General features: G+C 43.3%; 1 protein-coding gene across 2 annotated transcripts in view; it reads right to left on the bottom strand.

Moving 5' to 3' along the window:
- The window catches only part of CDK15 (cyclin dependent kinase 15), a 69,278-nt gene that overhangs the window by 25,648 nt on the left and 21,862 nt on the right, over positions 1–21,768 (bottom strand). For both annotated transcript variants that reach the window (XM_054723316.1, XM_028153082.2), the window contains exons 7-10: positions 17,006–17,129; positions 14,714–14,834; positions 11,080–11,173; positions 4,521–4,584 (exon numbers count right to left, since the gene is read on the bottom strand). In XM_054723316.1, coding sequence (XP_054579291.1) covers positions 4,521–4,584; positions 11,080–11,173; positions 14,714–14,834; positions 17,006–17,129 — 403 coding nt within the window. The remainder of the gene's footprint in view (positions 1–4,520; positions 4,585–11,079; positions 11,174–14,713; positions 14,835–17,005; positions 17,130–21,768) is intronic.

Genomic DNA, 21,768 nt, shown 5'->3' on the forward strand with positions numbered 1-21,768 from the left:
CTTTCAGAAAGCGTGTTTAAGGAAGCAAACAGAGCCACGGCAGACCCTTTGAGTGGAGCAAAAGAAGTTGGATGAAACAATCAATGACACATTAAAAACCACCACGGGGCTGCAATCATGTGGCAGGGAAAAACGTTTCTCTTTATCACAGGATCTCTGCATCTAATGAGACGGCGACTGGCAACCTCCAGGGCAGGGGGGCCTCTGTTTACTTTAGCTGAGAAATGTCTAAATATTTAGTTGAGTCTTTTAAAAGCCTTACACAATTCCGTGGCAAACCCGTCTCTAAGGTACGAGCTTATGAGCTCTAGATTGCCATTGGAAAATGTATGTAGAGGAAATTGGGAAAAGAAAAGCCGGAAGACGAAACACACAAATGTGGCCCTGGCTGGTATGGCTGAGCTGCTTGGAGCGTCATAACGGAGGAGGTTGCAGGTTGGATTCCGGTCGGAGCACATACTGGAGTCAATGTTTCTCTCTCATATCTCTCTCATCTCTCTCTCTCTCTCAATCTCTCTCTTCTCTCTCTCTCTCTCTCTTCCCCATCAATAAACATATCCTCAGGTAAGGATTTTTTTTTTTAAATAGCACAAATGTTAACTTATTTTTTAATCTCAAAATTAAGTATTTTTAATGGCCTCCAAATACTTGGTTTAGAACCAACACCTTGTCAGCTGATACCTTCTCTTCATTGATGCTAAACAGCTCTCTACTTTGTATGTATGCTTTACTCCTATTGGTTCCAGTTGGGCCCAAAGTCCTTGAGGCTCAAAAGGGAAGGGACTCCTGAGTTGTTTTTCCGTGGGGCAGGGGGTAAGCGAACGTTGTAGACACGTCCGCAGGGGCCCCCCTTTACAGTCACACTACCGTCTGGCATTAGCAGATTTTAGCCAAGACCAATATCCAGTTTGCTCTAAGCTCCTGGGCGCTTCTGGGCCACAAACCCAGCGCCTCACAGTTACGGCATCAGTCGGGGTTTTCCCCTTTTTTAGACTTTCTGAGAGAATCCCCTCCAGCACGCTGTCCTTTATCATTGCTTCCTGCGGACTCTTATTAAGGATCACAAAACTGCCCCCTTCCCCCACCGCAGGAGGCCGGCGCAGCCCCGGCTCCCGCCAGTTTGATTAATGTGTCTTGGCTAATTGTGTGGAGGATGGCAGGCCTTTAGCAAGTGTGACCAGCTCATTGTTCAGCCAATCACAGGCGCCTCGGTTAGCATGTGAAAAGGGGGTGTGTTGCCAAGGGAGGGTGAGTGTTCTGGCGGCTGAGTCAAAGGAGGAGCATTTTGGGGGGTCACAGAGCAACACCCACTTCTTTGAGGGGATGTTACTATGCTCTACTAAACCTGTAAACCTCTTGCTCAAAGCACTTTTTTTTCTCCTCCCTCTTTTTTCAAGGAGATCCTTTTTTCCCAGGGTGCGAGCAGGCAAGTCACTGGCTACTCTGCAGATGGAGTTCACGTTCCAGGGTTTTTAATATTTCACTTTTATATTTCTGTTAGAGGACGATCCTGCTGAGAGTCTGGGCATCCGCGCTCGTCAGAACCCCCTCACTGACACTTGGATATATTGCTCTGAAAGCTGTCCCAGGAGAAAAGATTAAACAAAAAGGAAAAAAAAAAAAGAAAAGAAAAGAAAGAAAGCCTACTTTTCAAAGGCTACTTCTTAATCTGCCCACATCAAAATAAGACAACTGGCCCTTTGAAGTAGAGGACACAGAGTTCTCAGCCAGCTTGCTTAAAATGGGGGTGGGAGAGAGGGAAGGAAGGAAGGAAGGAAGGAAGGAAGGAAGGAAGGAAGGAAGGAAGGAAGGAAGGAAGAGAGCAAAAGACCAGTCTCTAAAACCATACACCTCTTCCATTGCCCCGATTTAATCAGGCACAACAGTCTGAATTGAGGGCTAGAATACCTACAACCCTGCTCAGCAGAGTCCCTAGAAGACAGGTAACTGCTCAGACAGATCTTTCCAACGGGTGGGGTTTTGTTTGTGTTAACCTACACACGGAGGGACTGTGTTGTCTTCCTAGACATAGTCCAGACACGGCCGGGAAATGGCAGAGTGGGCGCAGATGGAAACTGGAGGATTCGCTAAGTTCTGAGCTCTTTGGCTCCCTCAAAGTTGCGGTGCCAGCTGAGTTCAAAGTTTGGGGTCCTTACTACAACTTAGAACAGAAAGGAAGACAATGGAAAGCTCATCCAGAGTGGTGTCCACAGTTCTGCTCAGTGACGTTTTTCTGGCTCCCATCCCCTCTTCTGGTCCCCTAGTCGTTGGAGTACAAGGGCATGAAGCAGCAACAGCAGCTCAGAGAGGGGGGTGGGGTTGCTAGGGAAGGGGGCTCAGAGAGACTTCTCGATTCACAGAGGGGGTGTTCCTCGAACACAGAGGTGGATGACCCTTTTAAAACATAGTCCTTATGATGGAGTCATCGATGGTAACGGTCCCAGACCCAAGAGAAGCTGGACTGTTAAGATGTACAGATGTGGGTTTACATCTTGGCTGTGGCTAAGGCTATAACTCTCGTCCTTCCACAATCTCTGTCCACAGCCACTCACTGCTCAAGCCCATGGACACAGGGCTCACACAGGAGCACCCTGCCCCTCAGAGGGAGAGCGGGTGAAAGGGTGTGGACGAATAAATACAAACCCAAGCTCTTAAACAGCCAAGAACGGACCCAGCACACAGCACAGCAGACAGTAGGTGCTTAAAATTGTTGGACTCATTTGAATTAAATTGAATGCTTCCTAGAAAAAAACAGTGCAAAGTATGAACCTGATTGATGCTATATCTGGAGATTTCTCTCCAGAAATAAAAAATTGCACATTACTTTGAAACGACAGCAAAATGAAAGATGTAACATATGTCTCACTGTTTTACTGGAACCCCAGTTACCTTATTTAGTCCAGAATCTGGCAGGGGAGCATTTAGCCAAGTTCCTATCATTGTTGTTCTCAACAAGGCCTTCTGTACTGAGAAACTATTTATTGCCTGAACCAACCTGAAACCCAAATGTTTGAAGTTTGGGGAAACATCACATGCTCACCGTGGCAGTTTTGTATCAACATTATCCAAATTGTTTTCTACAACCCATCTGTGACCCTAAACGTCTGCTTGCATCCATTGTAGAAAACTGGGGGTGGGGTGGGGTCCCATGTTCACCTGGAGGAGAGAGTATAGGCTGGGTGAAGAGAGGTATGGGCAGGGTCGCAAAAGACGAAAGCCAGACTCTCCTAGAAACCATGGCAACAGGAGAGAGGACCTATTGCAGCCTGAGTCCTGGTCTCTGCACGAAGCCTGTTCTTTTTTCTCTCTGTCTCAGACCAAAGGCAAAGCCCTGTGGCCAGACAGCAGCATTTTTCTCAGGAGCCAAACTAGCAAAATAGTTAGAAATGGTACCCTACTAGTAGGTGTGAGTGACCCTAAAGCCATTTAGCAACGCAAACGACCATTCGTATAAAGCTGAAATGACTTTACAGTTTGTCTTTAGCTTGCTCTAAGGTTTCCGTAATCCTGGTTAATTCAAGATCTCTGATCCTGTGGATAGCTGTTTGAGCAAAAATAGAAGATGCTGCAGAAAGAAAACCATCCCAGCCTCCACTGTCCATTGGTTTTCTCTTTAACCACCTTTCTCATCCCTCTCCAGCTTCTTGCTCTCATGAAGCCCTTGCAGGATCAGCTCATACCAATGTTCACAGTGACAACAGTTTTGGGGGGAAAAATCCATTTTTAGTAATGGGACACTAAGACTATGAAGACTAGAAAATGTGACTTGGGCCACATTCACCCTAACCTTGTGCTTATCTGTGCATATCTACCTCTCCCCCAGTCCTGGCAGCAGGAGTCCAGCTCTCGTGTGGCCATTCTTGCTTCTCCAGCATCGGATACCCCCCATCATCCTATAGCTCACCGCTTGTCTCCGCCCTTCTGTCTCAACATCTTTGATGTGACAACTGGTTAATCTGTCCCCTCTGCCATGGCCTTGGGACCATTCCTCACAGACCTCCCCCGTGGACAACACTTCTAACACTTCCATATCCACCCTAAGGAGCTAGTCTTGGAGGACCAACTACGTGACAGAAAATGACCAAGTGGTGAATTCTTGTACAATCTAGACACATAGCTGTCCTGCCCAAGGCTTACTGAGCCAAATGAGTTTCTACTTCCCCTCTGTTGTAGAAGCATATAAACCCATGACAGTCCTGGGCTCAAAAGTGACACTATCTTTTTAGTTGTTTCCTTGGGCACTTGTGTGTTTGGAAATGGATGTGGAATCCACAGTAATAGCCATTTCGGATGCTTATTCGGTTTGCTACTTGTGGTTTACAGAGCTTGAGAACTAATCTAACCTTAACTACTATTTCAGTGTCCTCCTTGTAAAAGGATTAGTCGGGGAAATTCAAGAACCTAAAAGTTTGTCTAGACCTATCTTCCCTGCTGAGTTAACAACAATAGAACACACTGCGTAGCTGAGTCTCTCACCCTGCTAATTCCCAGAGCGTTCCAAAGCTCAAATCAAATGTTACCTGGATTGTAGTTAGGTAGTTTGGAAACTCCAGGCCAGGTGTCCTCTGTAGGGACTCCCAACACCTACACAAAGCCAAAGAAAGACAGAGAAAAGTTAGGGGAGACGTGAGGCGGATGGAGCAGGTATGAAGACATGAAGGGCGGATCAGGCAAGAATTAGACGTATGTCACATTACACCAGCTGATGTATCCAAGAAAGAAACTTTTGTGTTTCCCTATTTAGAGTTGTATGGGCAAAACTAGTATATCCTGTAGTCCTGTAATGGTTAATTTTATGGGTGAACTTGATTGGGGCAAGGGACACCCAGATAGCTGGTAAAACATTTTTTCTGGGTGTGTCTGTGAGATGTTTCAGGAAGAGATTAGCATTTGAATCAGTGGACTGAGTAGAGACCTATCCTCACCCACGTGGGAAGCATCATCCAACCCATTGAGGGCTCCCAGAGGAACAAAAAGGTGGAGGAAGGGCATGCTCTCTCTCTTCTTGAGCTGGGATGTCCTATTTCTCCTGCCCTCAGACATCAGTGCCCCCGGCTCTCGGGTCTTCAGACTCGGGTTTATCACCGGCAGTCCCCGCAGTTCTCAGGCCCTTGGCCTCGAGCTAAATTATAGCAGAACCACTGGCTTTTCTGGTCCTCCAGTTTACAAATGGCATATTTCAGCCTCCATGACTGCATGAGCCAATTCCAATAATAGATCTCCTCTTGTAGATCTCTATATATCCTATTGGCTTTGTTTCTCTGAAGAATCCTAATACAGGTCCTGAGCTTGTGTCTCCACTAACTCACTTGTTCTGAGGCAGATCATACACCCTTGCTTAGTCATATCCTCATCATTAAATATCTATTGCATGACCAACATACTTAGGATGCTATATTGGGAGCTGGGATATAAAGAAGCAGGAGGGATGTCCCTTTGCCTTACATTAGAGAAATATATATATATATTCAACAGGAGGCTTTGAGAGCCTACATTATGCCCCCGCCTGGCGTTCAGCTGTTCCACAATACGCTCAAATTAAAAGGGTTCAGACTACCGACCTTTAGGCAGTGGAATGTTGGCTAAAAGTGATCCCCAGCCCAACTCCAGTCCTTTCTACCAAATTCATCTCATTTGCTTGAGTTTTCTGTGGCCCAACAGCTTGGAGTCTGGTATTTGGATTTTAACTGGTGGATAGTAATAGTAACAACATCACTGAAGAGAACCTCCTTTGTACTTTGGCTTACCAAATTAAAGCTCTAGTTTTGAGTTAATGGGAAAATAAAAGTTCTTTGGAATACAATGTTAAAACATTTCAGATTTGGGATGGTGATGTTTCTGAGTTTCCTTGTAGGTATCACCTTATCATTTTTTAAAAAAGGTAATTATAAAAGCCCAATGTTAGTTATATCTGGGAGCTAGAATAACAGTATTTTTATAAAATATTAGTAAAATACTAATAGCTTTTATTATACCATTACAATATAATTCTTCTTAGAAGCATTTCTTATAGAAAGAGGCTAGAGCGGTGGTCGGCAAACCGCGGCTCACGAGCCACATGCGGCTCTTTGGCTCCTTGAGTATTCTAATGCCACTTCTTCAAAATAGACTCGCCCAGGCTGAAAACCGACTTCTGCACATGGGCCACGAAGTTTCAGTCTCACTGTACGTGTGCGCCCGCACGTGGTATTTTGTGGAAGAGCCACACTCAAGGGGCCAAAGAGCCGCATGTGGCTCGCGAGCCACCGTTTGCCGACCACTGGGCTAGAGAATCCATTTGTAAAATGCTGGATAGAGACAGTAAGAAGCCAACTGCCCAACAAGTGGCTGATGATCATCAATAAGGAATCCAGAACCTTACTACCCACCGGCTTTCTGACCAGGACTCCAGCTGGAAAGTACATTTTGTGGTGCCTGTTAAGCTTGTCTCAAGACACCAAAGTGCTATCCTCCCTCATAGAATAAAAAATCACGCCGCACAGCAAAACCTTCTTTCTTTGATCTATTCCCTAAACAAGCTGCAAAGCTACTGAGAGGATTACAGGCTTCTCCTATCAACCACCTGAGCCCAAGGTACACTAAGGACCTTGAATCCATTGTGAAAAACCAACTGGACTGCTTCTAGTTTTGTAGGAGTGGGCAGGAGGACAGGAAGCTAATTCCTCATTTTTAACCTACCATCATATGTATTTGCACAGGTATGCATGTAAACCAGTGGGTGTGACTCACAGATAGCCATACGTCTTCTGTTAACAGGCAAAGTACAATGAAAAGAAAGCAAAGATAACGAAGAGAAAGCAATAAGGGAAATAAATAACAACAACCACATCCATATTTTTCTAAGGCAAAAGTTACCAGAATGGTTATTTTGTACTCTGTTTAATTAAATCAGCAAAATGGATACCAATAATGTTTAAATATTATGCTAAAAGCTGTAAGCTTGAGATTTTTAAACGTTTAAACAAAATTCAATATCCTTTATTTGGAAATTTGATGCTGAGTTTCTATTTGAAAGTTATTGAATTTGCTTTCACTTGAGAAAATTACTAAATCTCCACTTCAGTCTGGGAAACTGAAAACCAAAAATTGTTGATTTACGCCCTCCCTAAAGGCTCCTAAAAAGGCAGCCAGTGAGTGCTATATTTGAAAACAGTGGGCCGCAGGGCTGTTTTCTGCCTTTGTTGGAATGGAAACTGAAGGCATTTTGATTAATGGATTCAAGGTCTGCATAGTTTGTTTTATTCTGATTTTAGAACCACAGCTGGGATTATTTGCTAAAACTGCTTATTGAAAGAATTAGATTCCAGAAAGCAAGTGACAGCTATTCAGATGCGCGCACGTGCACACACACACACACACACACACACACACACACACACACACACTTCAGAAAGATGGTAAAAGAAAAATTCAGGACTTCTTGTGATGTCTTTATTCCTAAGAGTGAGACCTCAGGATAAATGTAGAGGAAGGTTAGGTTTAGAGACAGGGAGATTTAGAATGACACGTTGCTTTCAAAGAAGCCATTCCTACATCCACTCTCGTAGACTGGAAATAGATTTCCTATTCTCATTTGGGTAGACCATGTTTAGTAAAACACAAATTCAGGAACTATTTGTAATGTTTACATTTCTAACCCTCCTAAGATATAGTAGCAGAAAGACAACACACTGTTGAAACTGGTGACTTTTCCACTTTGTCCTCAGAGTGTGGAGCTACAGCTATGATAACAAAACCATTGTCCTCCTTCGACAGGACCAGGTAGGAATGAGACATAATGAATCTGGTCTCCTGCTGCTCATAAAGTATGGCGAGGCAAGATGGAGCTATATCCTTGGTCAGTACAGATCAAAAGTCAACAATGAGCTATGCTAGTTGACAAACTCAATAAAAACTGCCTGGGTGGGTGGTGGAATCAGATAAACAGAGAAGAATATTATGATTTTTAAATGATGGGAGCTACAATATTCTTTTTGTTCAAAGAAGTCACAACTTCATGGAATCAGAAAACCAAATACACATGGTCCTGGACATACTTTGGTTTGATTTATGACATTTTCAGCTTATGATGGGTTTATGGGGAGGTAACCTGTCATAAGTTGAGGAGCCTCGGTAACATGTATGACGCTGGAAACCCAGGGAGGCCGGTGATGTGAATTGCTCTCCCTCATAACTTGAAGTTAGAGCTGGGTTCAGAACTCACGTCTTCTGACTGCAGGCCAGTGGTATTTCTAATATGGTCACTTGTTTTAAATTTGCAATGAGTTGTCATAAGTGTCAAAATAAAGTCCCGTCGGTTGACTGCAGTGTGATAAAGACAATGGTAGACATGAACATGGCTTTCTGGGCAGGAACTATTAGACTGATTTGTTAAGACATGTTTGTTTTTGCTGTTAAGACATGTTTGTTTTGGTACTTTATGTCTGGGTTCAAGTGCAAATTCTTTCACTTACTGAATTACCAAACACATCTTCAGATGGCCAGTGTCAGTCAGCGAGGCCAGTCCTGGAAACTCGAACCAATCACTAGAGAGCCATCAGGTCCTGGGAAATGTCTAGCCCATTCTTTCTGTTCTGTGATATCTAAATACTTCCTCTATGTGGACAAGAAGTAAGACCACACGGAAGAACAATGAGGCTGTATATCAGGAGATGCTTTTCAGCACGTAGGTGATTGAAACATCTCTACAATAATAATTGATCTACAGAGAAAGGCAGCAGATATTTATTGAGCACTTTGGTGCAGGAAGCTTGCTAAGCATTTGACCTTATGAAATTCTGACAGAAGGTTAGGAAGTCATGACCTCTAGCCCCATTTAACAAACGAGCAAAGTGAAGCTCAGAGGAACTGCACGGATTGCCCACATTTGTTTAGCTAAAAAGTCGCTAGAATTCAAACCCTGGTCTTACGGCTTTTAAGCTATTATTACGTTAAGCTGCTTCCAGCTTAGACGATGTTTTGGCACCCAGTGATGCTGTTTGAAGAGAAATAGCATTTATCTGTCTTGCAGGGGAGTTTGGAGGGGAAAAAAAATCAATATTTCCTATGTTGCTCCATAATAGCCCCCATGTATCCAAAAGAAAATTTTAATGGCAGTAATTAATCTCTATAACATGTCTTAATGTCTCAAAGCACATTTTATTTTAGCTAGAAGACAATGTCTTCTGGGTCATGAATTTCTAGCACTAGACTGATTTGCATAGCATTTCTTCATAGAGGTGAGCCAATAACTTTCCAGACACTGGCAACTAATTTTTCCTCCTTTTCCCCAATGTTCCCTAAAGTTTTTTTCACCTTTATGTGTGTATTAAAGATAAATTCTAGTGTGGCCGGTGTGGCTCAGTGGTTGAGCATTGACCTATGAAACAGGTGGTCGTGGTTTGATTCCTGGTCAGAGCAAATGCCGGGATTGTGGGCTTGGTCCCCAGTAGGAGGCAGCCAATCAATGACACTCTCTAATCATTGATGTTTCTCTCTCTCTCTCTCCCTCTCCCTTCCTCTCAGAAATCAATAAAAATATACTTAAAAAACACACAATGAGATATCACCTCACACCCGTCAGAATGGGTTATCATCAATAAATCAACAAACAACTATTGGCAAGAATGTGGAGAAAAGGGAACCCTCATGCACTACTGGTGGGATTGCTGATTGGTGCAGCCACTATGACATACAGCATGAAGGTTCTTCAAAAAATTAAAAATGGAACTGCCTTAAGACTCATGATTTCACTTCTGGGTACATATCCAAAGAAACTCAAAACACTAATTTGAAAGAATACATGTACCCCTATGTTCACCGCCGTGTTATTTACAATAGCCAAGATATGGAAGCAAGCCAAAACCGGTTTGGCTCAGTGCTAGAAACATTGATGAGAGAGAAACATCGACCAGCTGCCTCCTGCACACCCCCCACCGGGGATGTGCCCGCAACCAATGTACATGCCCTTGACCGGAATCGAACCTGGGACCTTTCAGACCGACGCTCTATCCACTGAGCCAAACCGGTTTCAGCCAATAAAGATAAATTTTTTAAAAACATATGGAAGCAGCCCAAGTGCCTATCAATAGAGAGTGGATATGCAATGAAATAGTACTTGGCTATAAAAAAGAATAACATCTTACCATTTACGACAGCATGGATGAACCCAGAGGGTATTATGCTAAGTGACATAAGGCAGTCAGAGAAACACAAATACCATATGATTTCACTTGAATGTGGAGTCTAAAGACCAAACTAAATGAGCAAATAAAATTGAAACAGACTCAGAGACACAGAGAACAGACTGATAGTTGCCAGAGGGGAGGGGTTTTGGGGGAACTGGGTGACAAAGGTGAGGGAGTAAGAAGTACAAATTGGTACTTCTTACCAATTTAATTATGGAGATGTAAAGTACAGCACAGGAAATGTAGTCAATAATATTGCAATAACTATGTATGGTGCTGGGTGGGTACTGGAAATACCAGGGGGATCACTTTATATGATTGTCTAACCACTATGCTGTACACCCGAAACTAATACAAAATAATATGGAATGTAAATCATAATTTAAAATAAACTTAAGAATAAAATAAATGAAACCACGCACGCAAAAGCACCTTAACATCTTAGGAATTTGGTTTTGGAGGAGCATGATAAATACTGTATTTCTCTCACAAGAACATGCTAAGCCTTTGTTTCCATTGGAGTTCTATGACAATTTAGCGTCTTGTCTTCAGTTGACAAGCATCCAGGGCCAAACATATAGTAGAATTCGAGCTGGGGGTGGCCAGGCAGAAATGTGCTTAAGTAGGAACGGCAGAAATCGCCCCGAGAGACCAAGACTATAATATAGGGCGCAGGTGGATTCATGGGATGTTACAGGACAACAGGGGCTCCCTGGTTACTCATTCCCAAGGTGCTTGTACTATTGCAAACACCGTAAGTCAGTCTGAGAAACACAAATGACCTCAACATGGAGCTTAACATGGAGCTTCCTATCTCCAAGCAGATGGACTGCGTCATTCGTCTCAAAGGCAAATTTGATTTAAAGTTTGAAACGCAGATATTTCTTCTTCCTAAGAGGAATTCTTCTCTTACCTCCCAGATCTTCTCCAGCTGTTCAAAGATGCTGGTAACCCCAGGAAACAAAGGCTGACCCTGGAACATTTCAATAAAGATGCAGCCGGCACCCCTAGCAAAAGAAATAAGAGTCAACGGACAGTTTCAAGGAAACCAGACCTGCAAAACGGAACTACTAGCATTTCTCCTCCCAGGAAATATTTTGGGGACAGTTCGATAGAGGCCACATGCTATTATAAAATCTTGAGCAAGGAAAAAAAAAAAGTCCCTTTGTCAACTAAAAATAAGAACAGCCTGCAGCTTGTTGTTAAAATGGAATGCAACCAGCATTTAGGAACACAGTATAGAGAGCAAACATTCTGGCTCATTCGAGCTCATTAACTGTCCATTTTATGAGAGGAGGGAAAAGTTCTAAACCTCCCAACTGAACACTCTCTTCCACTGAACCTAAGATGCTATCATTGGAAGAGGCACCACTATTGTATGTGCTATTAAGAAACAAAACACCTGCGAGTTAAAACTATGCCATGCTGAGAAGGTTGCCTTTATATTTATTGAAAGGGCTGTTATACACTTAATTAGACAGATTATTTTATCATGTGTCCTACTCATACATGCAAAAACTGGAGCATCAAGTGAAAGACATTGGTTTAGGTGTTCCTGAAACTTTTTTCCACATTCAGCACTTGACTCGGACTCTTTGATGTCTATGTTTATCCACAGTATCGTCCTCTACATCAGGAGTTTGATGACACAGCACGTCTTAAAATAACCCGTTAAAGAACTAAGCGTCACTCGTGCTGGGCTCCCAAGCTGACCTTGCAGTTACATAGCCTACATCTGACTCCTGCTTAAAGAATGTTGCTAAACGTGTCCGATCCACTCTCTTTCCACAACCGCTTGGTTCCTGGGGGAGGGAGAGGAAGGGGGTACGGGGAGCTCTTCTGTCTGCAAGACTCTTCCAAGTCACTGACACCCATTGCTGCAAGTCCTGACGCTGGCACGTTTGATGTTCACACATGTGCAATGGCAACGACAGTGCAGCCGGGCTGATGGCTGTGGTGAGATGCTGCTGGTTGTAAGCTGCATGCTGATTTAAGATGCAGCAAGAGTGTGCATCTGAAAACAGATTAAATGGGGTGAAAGGAAGCTCTCCTGTTTCCTTCCCCATGTCGTCAAACGAGAGAGTCATGGTTGAGAGAGAGTAAGAAGTATGATTTATTTTGCTAATAATGCACACTTTTATTCTTATAGTCTTCTGGGTGATACAAAATGGTTCAGTTGACAGATTACAGAGATTATCCCCATGGTCCAATACTTTGACTCCAAATCCCTTCCACCATAACACATACTTTTGCAAACTCCTTGAACCAGCTTGACATTTTTTGGTCTGGCATGATAAAAGGATATGTAAGTAAAACATTTTATTACAAATCATCATATTATTAAAGATCCATATTAAATATGGTCTTTAATATTATTCATGTGTATTTATCCCATATGATAAATTTTTACCTTTTCCATCTGACTGTAGACACGTGCTATTTAATTTACTTTAACTTGGGTAAGAGAAAGCAGATTTTTTTCTTTTTTTTTTTTAATCCTCACCCAAGGATATGTTTTTATTGATTTGAGAGAGAAACAGAGAAACATCAGTGTGAGAGAAAAACAGCAATCAGTTGCCTCATGAGCACATCCTGTCTGGGGTCAAACTTGTCGGGGAATCGAACCCTGGGGTGTGCAGAATCACGCTCTACCCAACTGAGCCACGCCAGCCAAGGCAGACGATTTCTTGATAAACAAGTTTAAAAATAACTTTTATCCAGTGTCTGGTTCAGAGACAGAATATACATATATATTTTTTAAATTTAACTGTATTTTATTATTTCTAAAGAAATATAAACTGTCTTCATGAGCTAATATTTGGTTTGCATTTTAAATAATCAACTGGCTTATTCTTAGACTTTTGTACGTATATAAATAAAAGCTATCAGACTGAGGTTTGCAGGCAGATTTCTCGCCCCTCAAACAACATGTTGTTTTTATCCCTAATTTTTAAAAAGTCAATTTGGATATAATGGCCACATTTTTACTTTTTAATGATTTTCCACGTATAGGAGACATCTTGATATGTGTTAAAACATCTTTGACCAGACAAATGTAACTTAAGAATCTGGTTAGCTCTAGCCGGTTTGGCTCAGTGGATAGAGCATTGCCCTGTGGATTGAAGGTTCGATTCTGGTCAAGGGCATGTACTCTCTCTGTCTCTTCCCCTCCTTCCACTCTCTCTAAAAAAAAAAAAAAAATCAATGAAAAAAGTATGGTCAGGTGAGGATTAACAAAGAATCTGGTCAGGAGTATCTTGAGGCAAATTTTTAGAACTATTGTCATTTTAAAGCTTCTCATTAACTTGGTCTTAAATATTCGCATTCTTTTTTGCTTCTTGTCTTTAAAGCAGAAGATATAAAAGGTATAATTTAAACAGTAAGTGGAGAAGAATGGAAAACTGTCAACTGGTTTAAAATCATCCTGGTTGCTAGCAATGGTCAACTATGAGGTAAGCCAACTCAGAAACTGAGCTGGTGAATACCATCCAATGGTCTCCGCCGCTGCGCGAACCCTCCTCTGTGTGCGCTGGCACCGGGGATTAGGAAGTCAATGCTCCAGATACACTGGGGGAAATTTCTGCAACCTTTCTCAATTCTTTGGGCAATCTAAAGCTTAGTTTAGTCTTTTAGGATACTGTTTAATGCTTTTAATCCATTATTGATTTTTTTAAAAACAGGGCCTGCTGTTTATATATGACCTTCTAAGGTCTTGAAAGAAGTCCATGTATTTTTTTTACCTTTGAGGAGGTGGCTATGACTGCGGTCACCGCACATCTAACCATGGCCCCCAAATGCCTGAGATATTTCAGGAATAAGGCCTAGATAACATAACACCACTGCCCTAGGAATGAGGAGTGCCTGAGAGCCCACACTCATCACCACGTCCCTTTAATCCAAGAGCCTCCCCAACAATGTGGTTCTACTTGACACCATCTATCTTGTTCTTACACTTGAACCACAATCCCATTTAACCCCTCAAGGGGAGAGTTTGTTACCCTCATTTTAAAAATAGAGAAACACAGACATAAAGAGTATACATGGCTTTTTCAAGGTAACATAATCCAGAGAAACTGATTAGAAGTAGAATTGGCATAGAAACCAGGTCTCCTCATTCTTGGTCATTATGCTTTTGCCACCAGGTTCTGAACTATGTTTGGACATGTGTGAGCATGCATGTACAGATGAGTGTGTGTGTGTGTGTGTGGGTGTGTGTGTGTGTGTGTGGGTGTTGGGAGTGCATGTGTGTTTCTCTGAGGACAAGGAGAAAAGACAAAGGATTGAAGAGAAGAGCTAGGAGGTGAGGCATGGTAGAAAGAACATAGGATTCAGACGCCTTGGGCAAGACCGATCTGAGTCTCAGTTTCTTTAACTGTAAAAACTTGTAGAATGATTGGAAAAATCAAATGGGATAGGTATTTGAAAGCACTTTACGTTTCTATAGAAAAATGTGCTTGTCATTAGAATTATTATTAAAAATGTACCACAGATGATAAAGTAACCCTCAAGGGTAGGGTGGCTCCTATTTCGGGGGCACTAGCTCTTACCATATGTCCAGTTCAGAGGAATATTCAGTGGCTCCCAGCAAGGCATCAGGAGGGCGGTACCAGAGGGTCACAACTTCTGAAGAGTATGTCTGGCTGGGAATGGACTTGGCCCGAGCAAGACCTGGCCAAAGAGGAGAAGCACAGCACTCATTGTCCTGGGGTCCCCTGGAGAGCCACAGTGACACATTCTACCAAGGAGGGTACAGCTGGCTGAGTAAACAATATTTAAAAAGTAATACACACAGGCTGGGTGCTTTTAGTAAAACTACTCAACTATCTTAATCCTGTGCACTTCTTCATCAAGTCCATTTCTCAAAGTTTGGCCAACTTTGCAGCTAGATGTGGCCTTCCTGGCAGCTAAGTGTAATGAGTGACTAAATCTTGCCTGCACAATATGAACAGAAGTGATGTGTGAACTTCCAGATCTCCCTCCTCCCGGCTGTAATAAGAAGGAGGCTAAGTGAAGTAAGCCAGTCAGAGAAAGATAAATATCACACGATATTACTCATTTGTGGAATATAATGAACAACATAAACTGATGAACAAAAACAGATCCAGAGACTGAGAAACATCTATCAGACCATCAAACCTCAGAGGGAAGGTAGGGGAGGGTGGGAGTAAGGGGGAGAGATCAACCAAAGGACTTGTATGCACGCATATAAGCCTAACCAATGGACACAGACACGAGGGGGGTGAGGGCATGAGTGGGAGGGATGGGGGGGTAATGGGGGAATAAGGACACATATGTAACACCTTAATCAATAAAGAAATTTAAAAATAAAAAAAAGGAGGAGGTGGCAGCGTCTTGAAATATGCACCTGGGGGGGGGTGGCAACACCCTGGGGACGGTGGGGCCACAGACAGAAGGAGGGTGCACCATGCACCGGGGTGCCACCTTACACGTTCTGACTGCTCAGCTCAGACGGTTATGTGAGAGTAAGTAAGCTTCTAGCATGTTTCCGCCTCTGTAATTCTGGGTCTCTGAAACAGCGACAGAACTCAATTCATAACCAACACGGCCGCCCTCCATTTCTGCAGTCCAGGAATCCCCATTTAGATAAAGGGCGGGGGGGGGTGGGGAGCAGATTGCTAATCCAAACTGGTTAGCTTGGTAGGACCTTAGATGAGTCATTTCCAAGTGCTCCTCTGCACAATGAGAGCACTTTGTCAGCCAGCCACTGATCTCACAGAACCGCATGATCTACAGCCGGAAGAATATTCAACAGATGAGTCACTGTTGTGGGGCATGGATAAATGAATGCCTCTTAAATGTTTACATTACCCGGATGAAAGCTACCATCTCAGAAGAAAGTGCTGCAGCGACAGTACAACTATCTGACACCTGCCGAACAGGGAAGAGTGGCTCCTCAGCTCACACGAAACCGGCTCTCCAAGTAGTGTTTGTTGAGCACTTACTATGGTGCCAGGCAGTAGGGATACGACATTAAGCAGGAATGGACCCAGGCTGCCATCATAATGCCCATAGTCTAGTGGAGGAGTCAAAATTGTCACACTAATGAGTGTGTGTGTGTGTGTGTGTGTGTGTGTGTGTGTGTGTGATTATAAACGGTGGTAAGTGCTAAACTGGAAAGATACAGTAATACTCAGGAGAAATCGGCATCACTTTGGAGGAAATAAAAGCCTCACCTGTACAGATACAAAGAGCCTTCCTTGCAGGAAGAGTCTATTCGACAATCTGGGGCTTGATCCTGTCATCCTGGGACAGTGGTCGGCAAACTCATTCGTCAACAGAGCCAAATATCAACAGGACAACGATTGAAATTTCCTTTGAGAGCCAAATTTTTTAAACTTAAACTTCTTCTAACGCCACTTCTTCCAAATAGACTCGCCCAGGCCGTGGTATTTTGTGGAAGAGCCACACTCAAGGGGCCCAAGAGCCGCATGTGGCTCGCGAGCCGCAGTTTGCCGACCACGGTCCTGGGATATCCTCAATCTACTCTGATAGGATTTGTGTCTCCACCTAGATTTACGGAAACCTACCAAGTACAGTTCACTCCACAAATGTCTCTGTGTCAAAAAAGGCAGTAGGCTAGTCGGGATGCCCAGGTTTTCGGATCTGACCAGGCTGGAGCTTGATGTGATCCTAGAGAGCTGCCAATCTCTCCGTGTCTTGCCTCACACTTCCTATATGGTAGTGTGATACCCTCACAAAGCATCGCTCTCCCTGGGCCTCGACTTTTCAAAGGCCAGGACTCGTCAATGCTTTAAACATATGTGTACACAAAAGCATCATTGTTCACAGCCCAGAAAGAGACTCGAGGGGCAGCTTACCAAAGTCAGCCAGTTTGAGCTCTCCCAGGTGACTGATGAGAATGTTCTGAGGTTTCAGGTCCCTGTGAAGAACGTGTTGGTGGTGGATGTACGCCAGGCCCCGCAGAAGTTGAAACATGAAAAGCTGGAAGGAATGAACACCTTATCTAAACAGACTTGAGCCACTACGTGTGGATTTCTCCTCTAAATCAAAAACAGTCATCCGTAGAATATAGTAAAAGTGTCTCTTGAGAGATAAAAAAAAAAAAAAAAGAGAGAGAGAGAAGACTTTATATTCAGAGGAGGGGAAAAAGGACCAGGAAAACCAAGTAAGTAGACCATGTCCTAAACAAAGGGATTTTGGCTTTTCCTGACTTCTCATTTCTTTGGTATTGAAGGAATTACCCTTCCTTAAAAATCTAGGGTGAAACTTTGAAGTTTCTCTTGGAACACTAGTGATTGATTTAGATTTGAGAGATTTAATTTTTCCCCCACCGATGAACTTGGCATGTAAGATCAAAGTTGACCTGGAACTGATATTCTAAGGTTTACAACTGCGTACATTTCCCAAGCTCTCTGATATGAAAGCCTTTTTAAAACACAGCACACGGAGACCAGACTGGGAAACGTACCCTTAGACAGTAAAAGGGAAGAAAGGGACCATTATCTTTCTAAACCTATTTTTAAAGTCTTAGGTTGAAAATTGAAAATAAGGGAAATATACAGTAGAGATTAAGAGGGAAGAGAGACCAAAAGAAATTAGACCCCCCTCCCCAAAAAAAAAAAAAATCAGAAGAGACTGAGGAATAAATAGCAGAGAGAAGAAAGAAGAGGGAAAGGGAAACAACAGAAAAAATACATTCAGGGCCCCCAATTTTTTTTTTTTTTAGGGCCCCATATTTTAAATGTTGCACATGGTTATAAGGCACAGTAACCAGACATTTTTAGATCCCCACCATTATAGAAGTTTAAGGGGGAAAAGAATGCTTCGTTTTCCAAGTGTCTTTTGCTATTTTCCAGCGCCACTGGCAATTGGGGATTCAAATACCAACGTTAGTGTTTACAAAGACCAATGCCAACTGCAAGCGTGTTCTGACAGCTCAGAGAAGAAAGGACCAGCCCGGGTTTCCTGTGGACGCAGGCAGAATAGCAGCTACAGAGCTGTGTGGATAAACCCACTTTTCCCATCACACCTTGGAAACTAGGAACTGCAGAGATGCTAGGACCTGTACCGATCTAACAATGACTTGGAGACACTGGAGCCAAGTTCATGAGCAACCTGGTCTGACGGAAGCAGGAGCCTGGAGGGGTGGGAGGGGCGGGGGGGGGGGGTACCTACCACAGCACTCTGTGGCCGTGTAGGTTCCATGCAGATCCCACATCGGTTTCATAAACCATTTAGGAATGTTAAAATATCTTGAGCCCTAGCCAGTTTGGCTCAGTGGATAGAGTTGGCCTGCAGACTGAAGGGTCCCAGGCTCAATTCCAGTCGAGGGCAGGTGTCCAGGTTATGGACTTGGTCCCCAGTGTGGGGTGTGCAGGAGGCAGCCGATCAATGATTCCCTCTCATCATTGATGTTTCTATCTCTCTCTCCCCCTCTCTTTTCCTCTCTGAAATCAATAAAAATATATATATTAAAAAAAAACTTCTTGAAATTCCTACTTCAAATGTTCACTAGTCCTATGAGTCTTCCCAAAGCTTTATCTTCTTAGTGCTTCAAATACAGACACTGTTTGTTTTTCCACTCATCAAATCACTAAGCTACCGAAACACAAAATTCTTATACCATCATTTAAACCTTCCAATTGGTTATAATGTTTATGGAGAATGCAATATAAAAAAAATCCAACTGAAATCCCAGCTGAAAGATATGTCGCCACAGTATATGTTTTTCAGTGGGACAGTATAGGAAAGGGGGAGGTGGAGCCAGGTGAGGGACAGGAGACAGAAAGATGGAGATCGGTGAGGGAGAGACAGAAGAAGGAAGAAAGGGAAAATACCGTTTATTGAATGCCTGTCACCTTTTGTAATCAATCCCCAAAACACCCTGGTGAGGATTGATATATTGTCCTCAATTCACAGATAAGAAAAATAGGAAACTTGGAAAATATGTCTAGAAAGAGTCAGGGCCACAGCTCAAATTCAGACGTGCCTGACTCCAGGCCACCATCCTGAGAAGCCGGAGAAAAGACAGAAAGTCAAAACCTGACTGGGAAAGGGAGTGGGCTGGCTGAGTCAGCCGCAGAGCTTCTCGGCTGAAATGCCTTTCATGTCCCCAGGAGAGACTGTTCTCACTAATTAGTCACACCCGCCTCCCACCTTCTTGCTCTCAGTCTCTTTCCCTCTTGGCTCCACGTATCTGTCTGCAAGCATGTGTCAACAGTAAAGCTCCCGTGTGGTAAGGTATGGTGTCCCACAGCCACACTTCTCGAAACTGCAGTGTGTGCTGGCAAAGCTCACCACCCACTCGCTCCTCAACCCTTTACAGCCTGGATTCTTCCCTCCACACTGCCGAAGCTTCACTGATAATATGACCCAATCGGATGGTGCTTTTTTCAGTCAACATCAAGCCAGATCGTGGGTGACTCTTTCCAGAGAGGCTTCCCGTACCCCAGGGGTTAGTTCTGTTTCCAGCACCATGAGGCTCTGGGGAACAAAATGTAATTCCTTTGGGCTACTGCCATCTGGGCTGGAATCCCTCAAAACACAATCAGATCAGTCAGCCAAGTCCTGCAGGGAAGCCAGGGATCCCTGGGGTTTGTTAAATCCCAGGCGATTCCCATCATGTCTTCAGTGGTCACTACTCAAAATATAAGCTCTCTGACTATTCTTTTTTCCTCCCATAAGCTCATCTCTAGATTGCTCTGCGCTTCCTTTCATTTAATCCATGGTCCCTTCCTCTCCCAAACCTTTTCACGGCTCACTCTTCACTCCTCAATCCTGGATTAAAAACTCTCTACAACTCAACCTCTGATGGATTTTCTTCCGGCTCCTTTCCTGCAATGGGACCTTGAGCTCACTGCTCCTTTATAGCACTCTTAAGTGGATGCTAGCTTTTCTACAGCTCACTCACACATTTGATCGAAGTGAGGTGGGGTCATCTACCTCCTGATCCTCAATCCCACTTCAAAACCATTACTTCTCTACCCTTAAGTAAAATCCCCCGTTGTTTAGACTTTCTTGCCATCCAGCTACATCTTCCTCTACTTCTCTTGTCACTGTCATCCACACCCCCCCCCACCCTCCATCATTCTCTCAAGACTTGCGCCCCTGGGTCACAGCTGTTAACATCAGTGCCCATGTGAGCATGGCAAGCTGACCTCCTCAGTGCCAGCGGTTTGCTTCTCCAGTCAGCTTCAGCCCCTCACTCCATGATAGCACTTGCCATAGGTCTTGCCATTATATGCAACTGTTTTGATCATGTCATTCATGATGTGTTGTTGTTGTTTTACCACGGTCACCAATGCCTTTTGTTATGGAAATCCAATGGAAACCTCTCATTCCTTCTCTTTGCACTTGGAATTGTTGACCTTCCTGAAGCTCTTCCTTGGTAACACAATCTTATAATTTTTCTCCTCCTTCTCTGACTGCTCTTTTTACAGGCTCTATCCACTTCCTCTACTGATCTCTGATATATTCAAATTCCTTAGGGCTCCATCCTGGACCTTCTCTTATCACTCCACATACTCTCCCTTAGCCATCTTACCTACTAAACTGCCTCAATTAACAACTGTTTTCTAAAGATTTCAAAATCTTTATCTCCAACTCAGACTCTCTCTTGAACTTTAGACCCGTATAGTCTGAAGTTCACTTGGGCATCCTATAATCACATCAAACTCAGAATGTCCAAAACTTAACTCACTATTTCCCTCTAAAATTCAGGTTCTTCTTCTCTCTCCTCTCTCTCTCTCTCTCTCTCTCTCTCTCTCTCTCTCTCTCTCTCTCTCTCAGTGAAGAGCATCATTATCATCTAAATATATAAAGCTAGAAAAATTATTGCTGACTCTTCTGTCTGTTGTGAATTCTGGCTAAGTAGTTGATCACATATATGTCCACTTTCCTCCACCATCATCTGCACTTGCACCACTGTTGTCTTGATTAACCTCACTGTCAAGGCTGGGACCCCAACAGACACAAGCATTTAGGGAATAATTAGAGAAAATGGGAGGATGGGGTGGAAGTAGAAAAAAACCAAGGAAGGAATGAGGTCAGGGGTCTATAACATTTCCCCAAAATGTATTTCCTTTTCCCAAACTATTCACCACAGTGTCATCAGAGTAAGCTTTACAAAATAAATAAATAAATAAATAAATATGAAAAATCTGAATTTATCACTTCCTTGTTTAAAATCATTTAATGGCTCCTCATATGGAATAACATGACATAGCTGAGCCCTTCGTGCTCTGGCTCCCATTTACCTCTCACGTCTCATCGCTAAACATCCCAGCCCTGTTAATTCCAAACTTCCAGCCTTAAGAATTATCATCAGTTCTTGGAATATACCATGCCTTCTCTGGCATCCCAGTTTTTTCACTGCTGTCTCTTCTATGGGGAACTCACTCCTACTCCCACCTGCTTTGCTTGGACTAACTTCTTCCTTTCTGCCTCCCTATGCCCGTAATATATCCCTCACAAAGTTACAAAGTCCTTGCAATCCAGTATAATTTTCATCTGTATTCTTGGTATTTGTGACAACCTCAACCAGACCCTCCTTGGAATTGTCTCTTCCCTGGGCTTCCACAGGAACGTATTTTTCTGGATCCTCTGTGTTCCTAAAAGCCGC

The sequence above is a fragment of the Eptesicus fuscus genome, chromosome 11 (assembly GCF_027574615.1).
Source record: "Eptesicus fuscus isolate TK198812 chromosome 11, DD_ASM_mEF_20220401, whole genome shotgun sequence".
Classification (NCBI taxonomy): domain Eukaryota; kingdom Metazoa; phylum Chordata; class Mammalia; order Chiroptera; family Vespertilionidae; genus Eptesicus; species Eptesicus fuscus.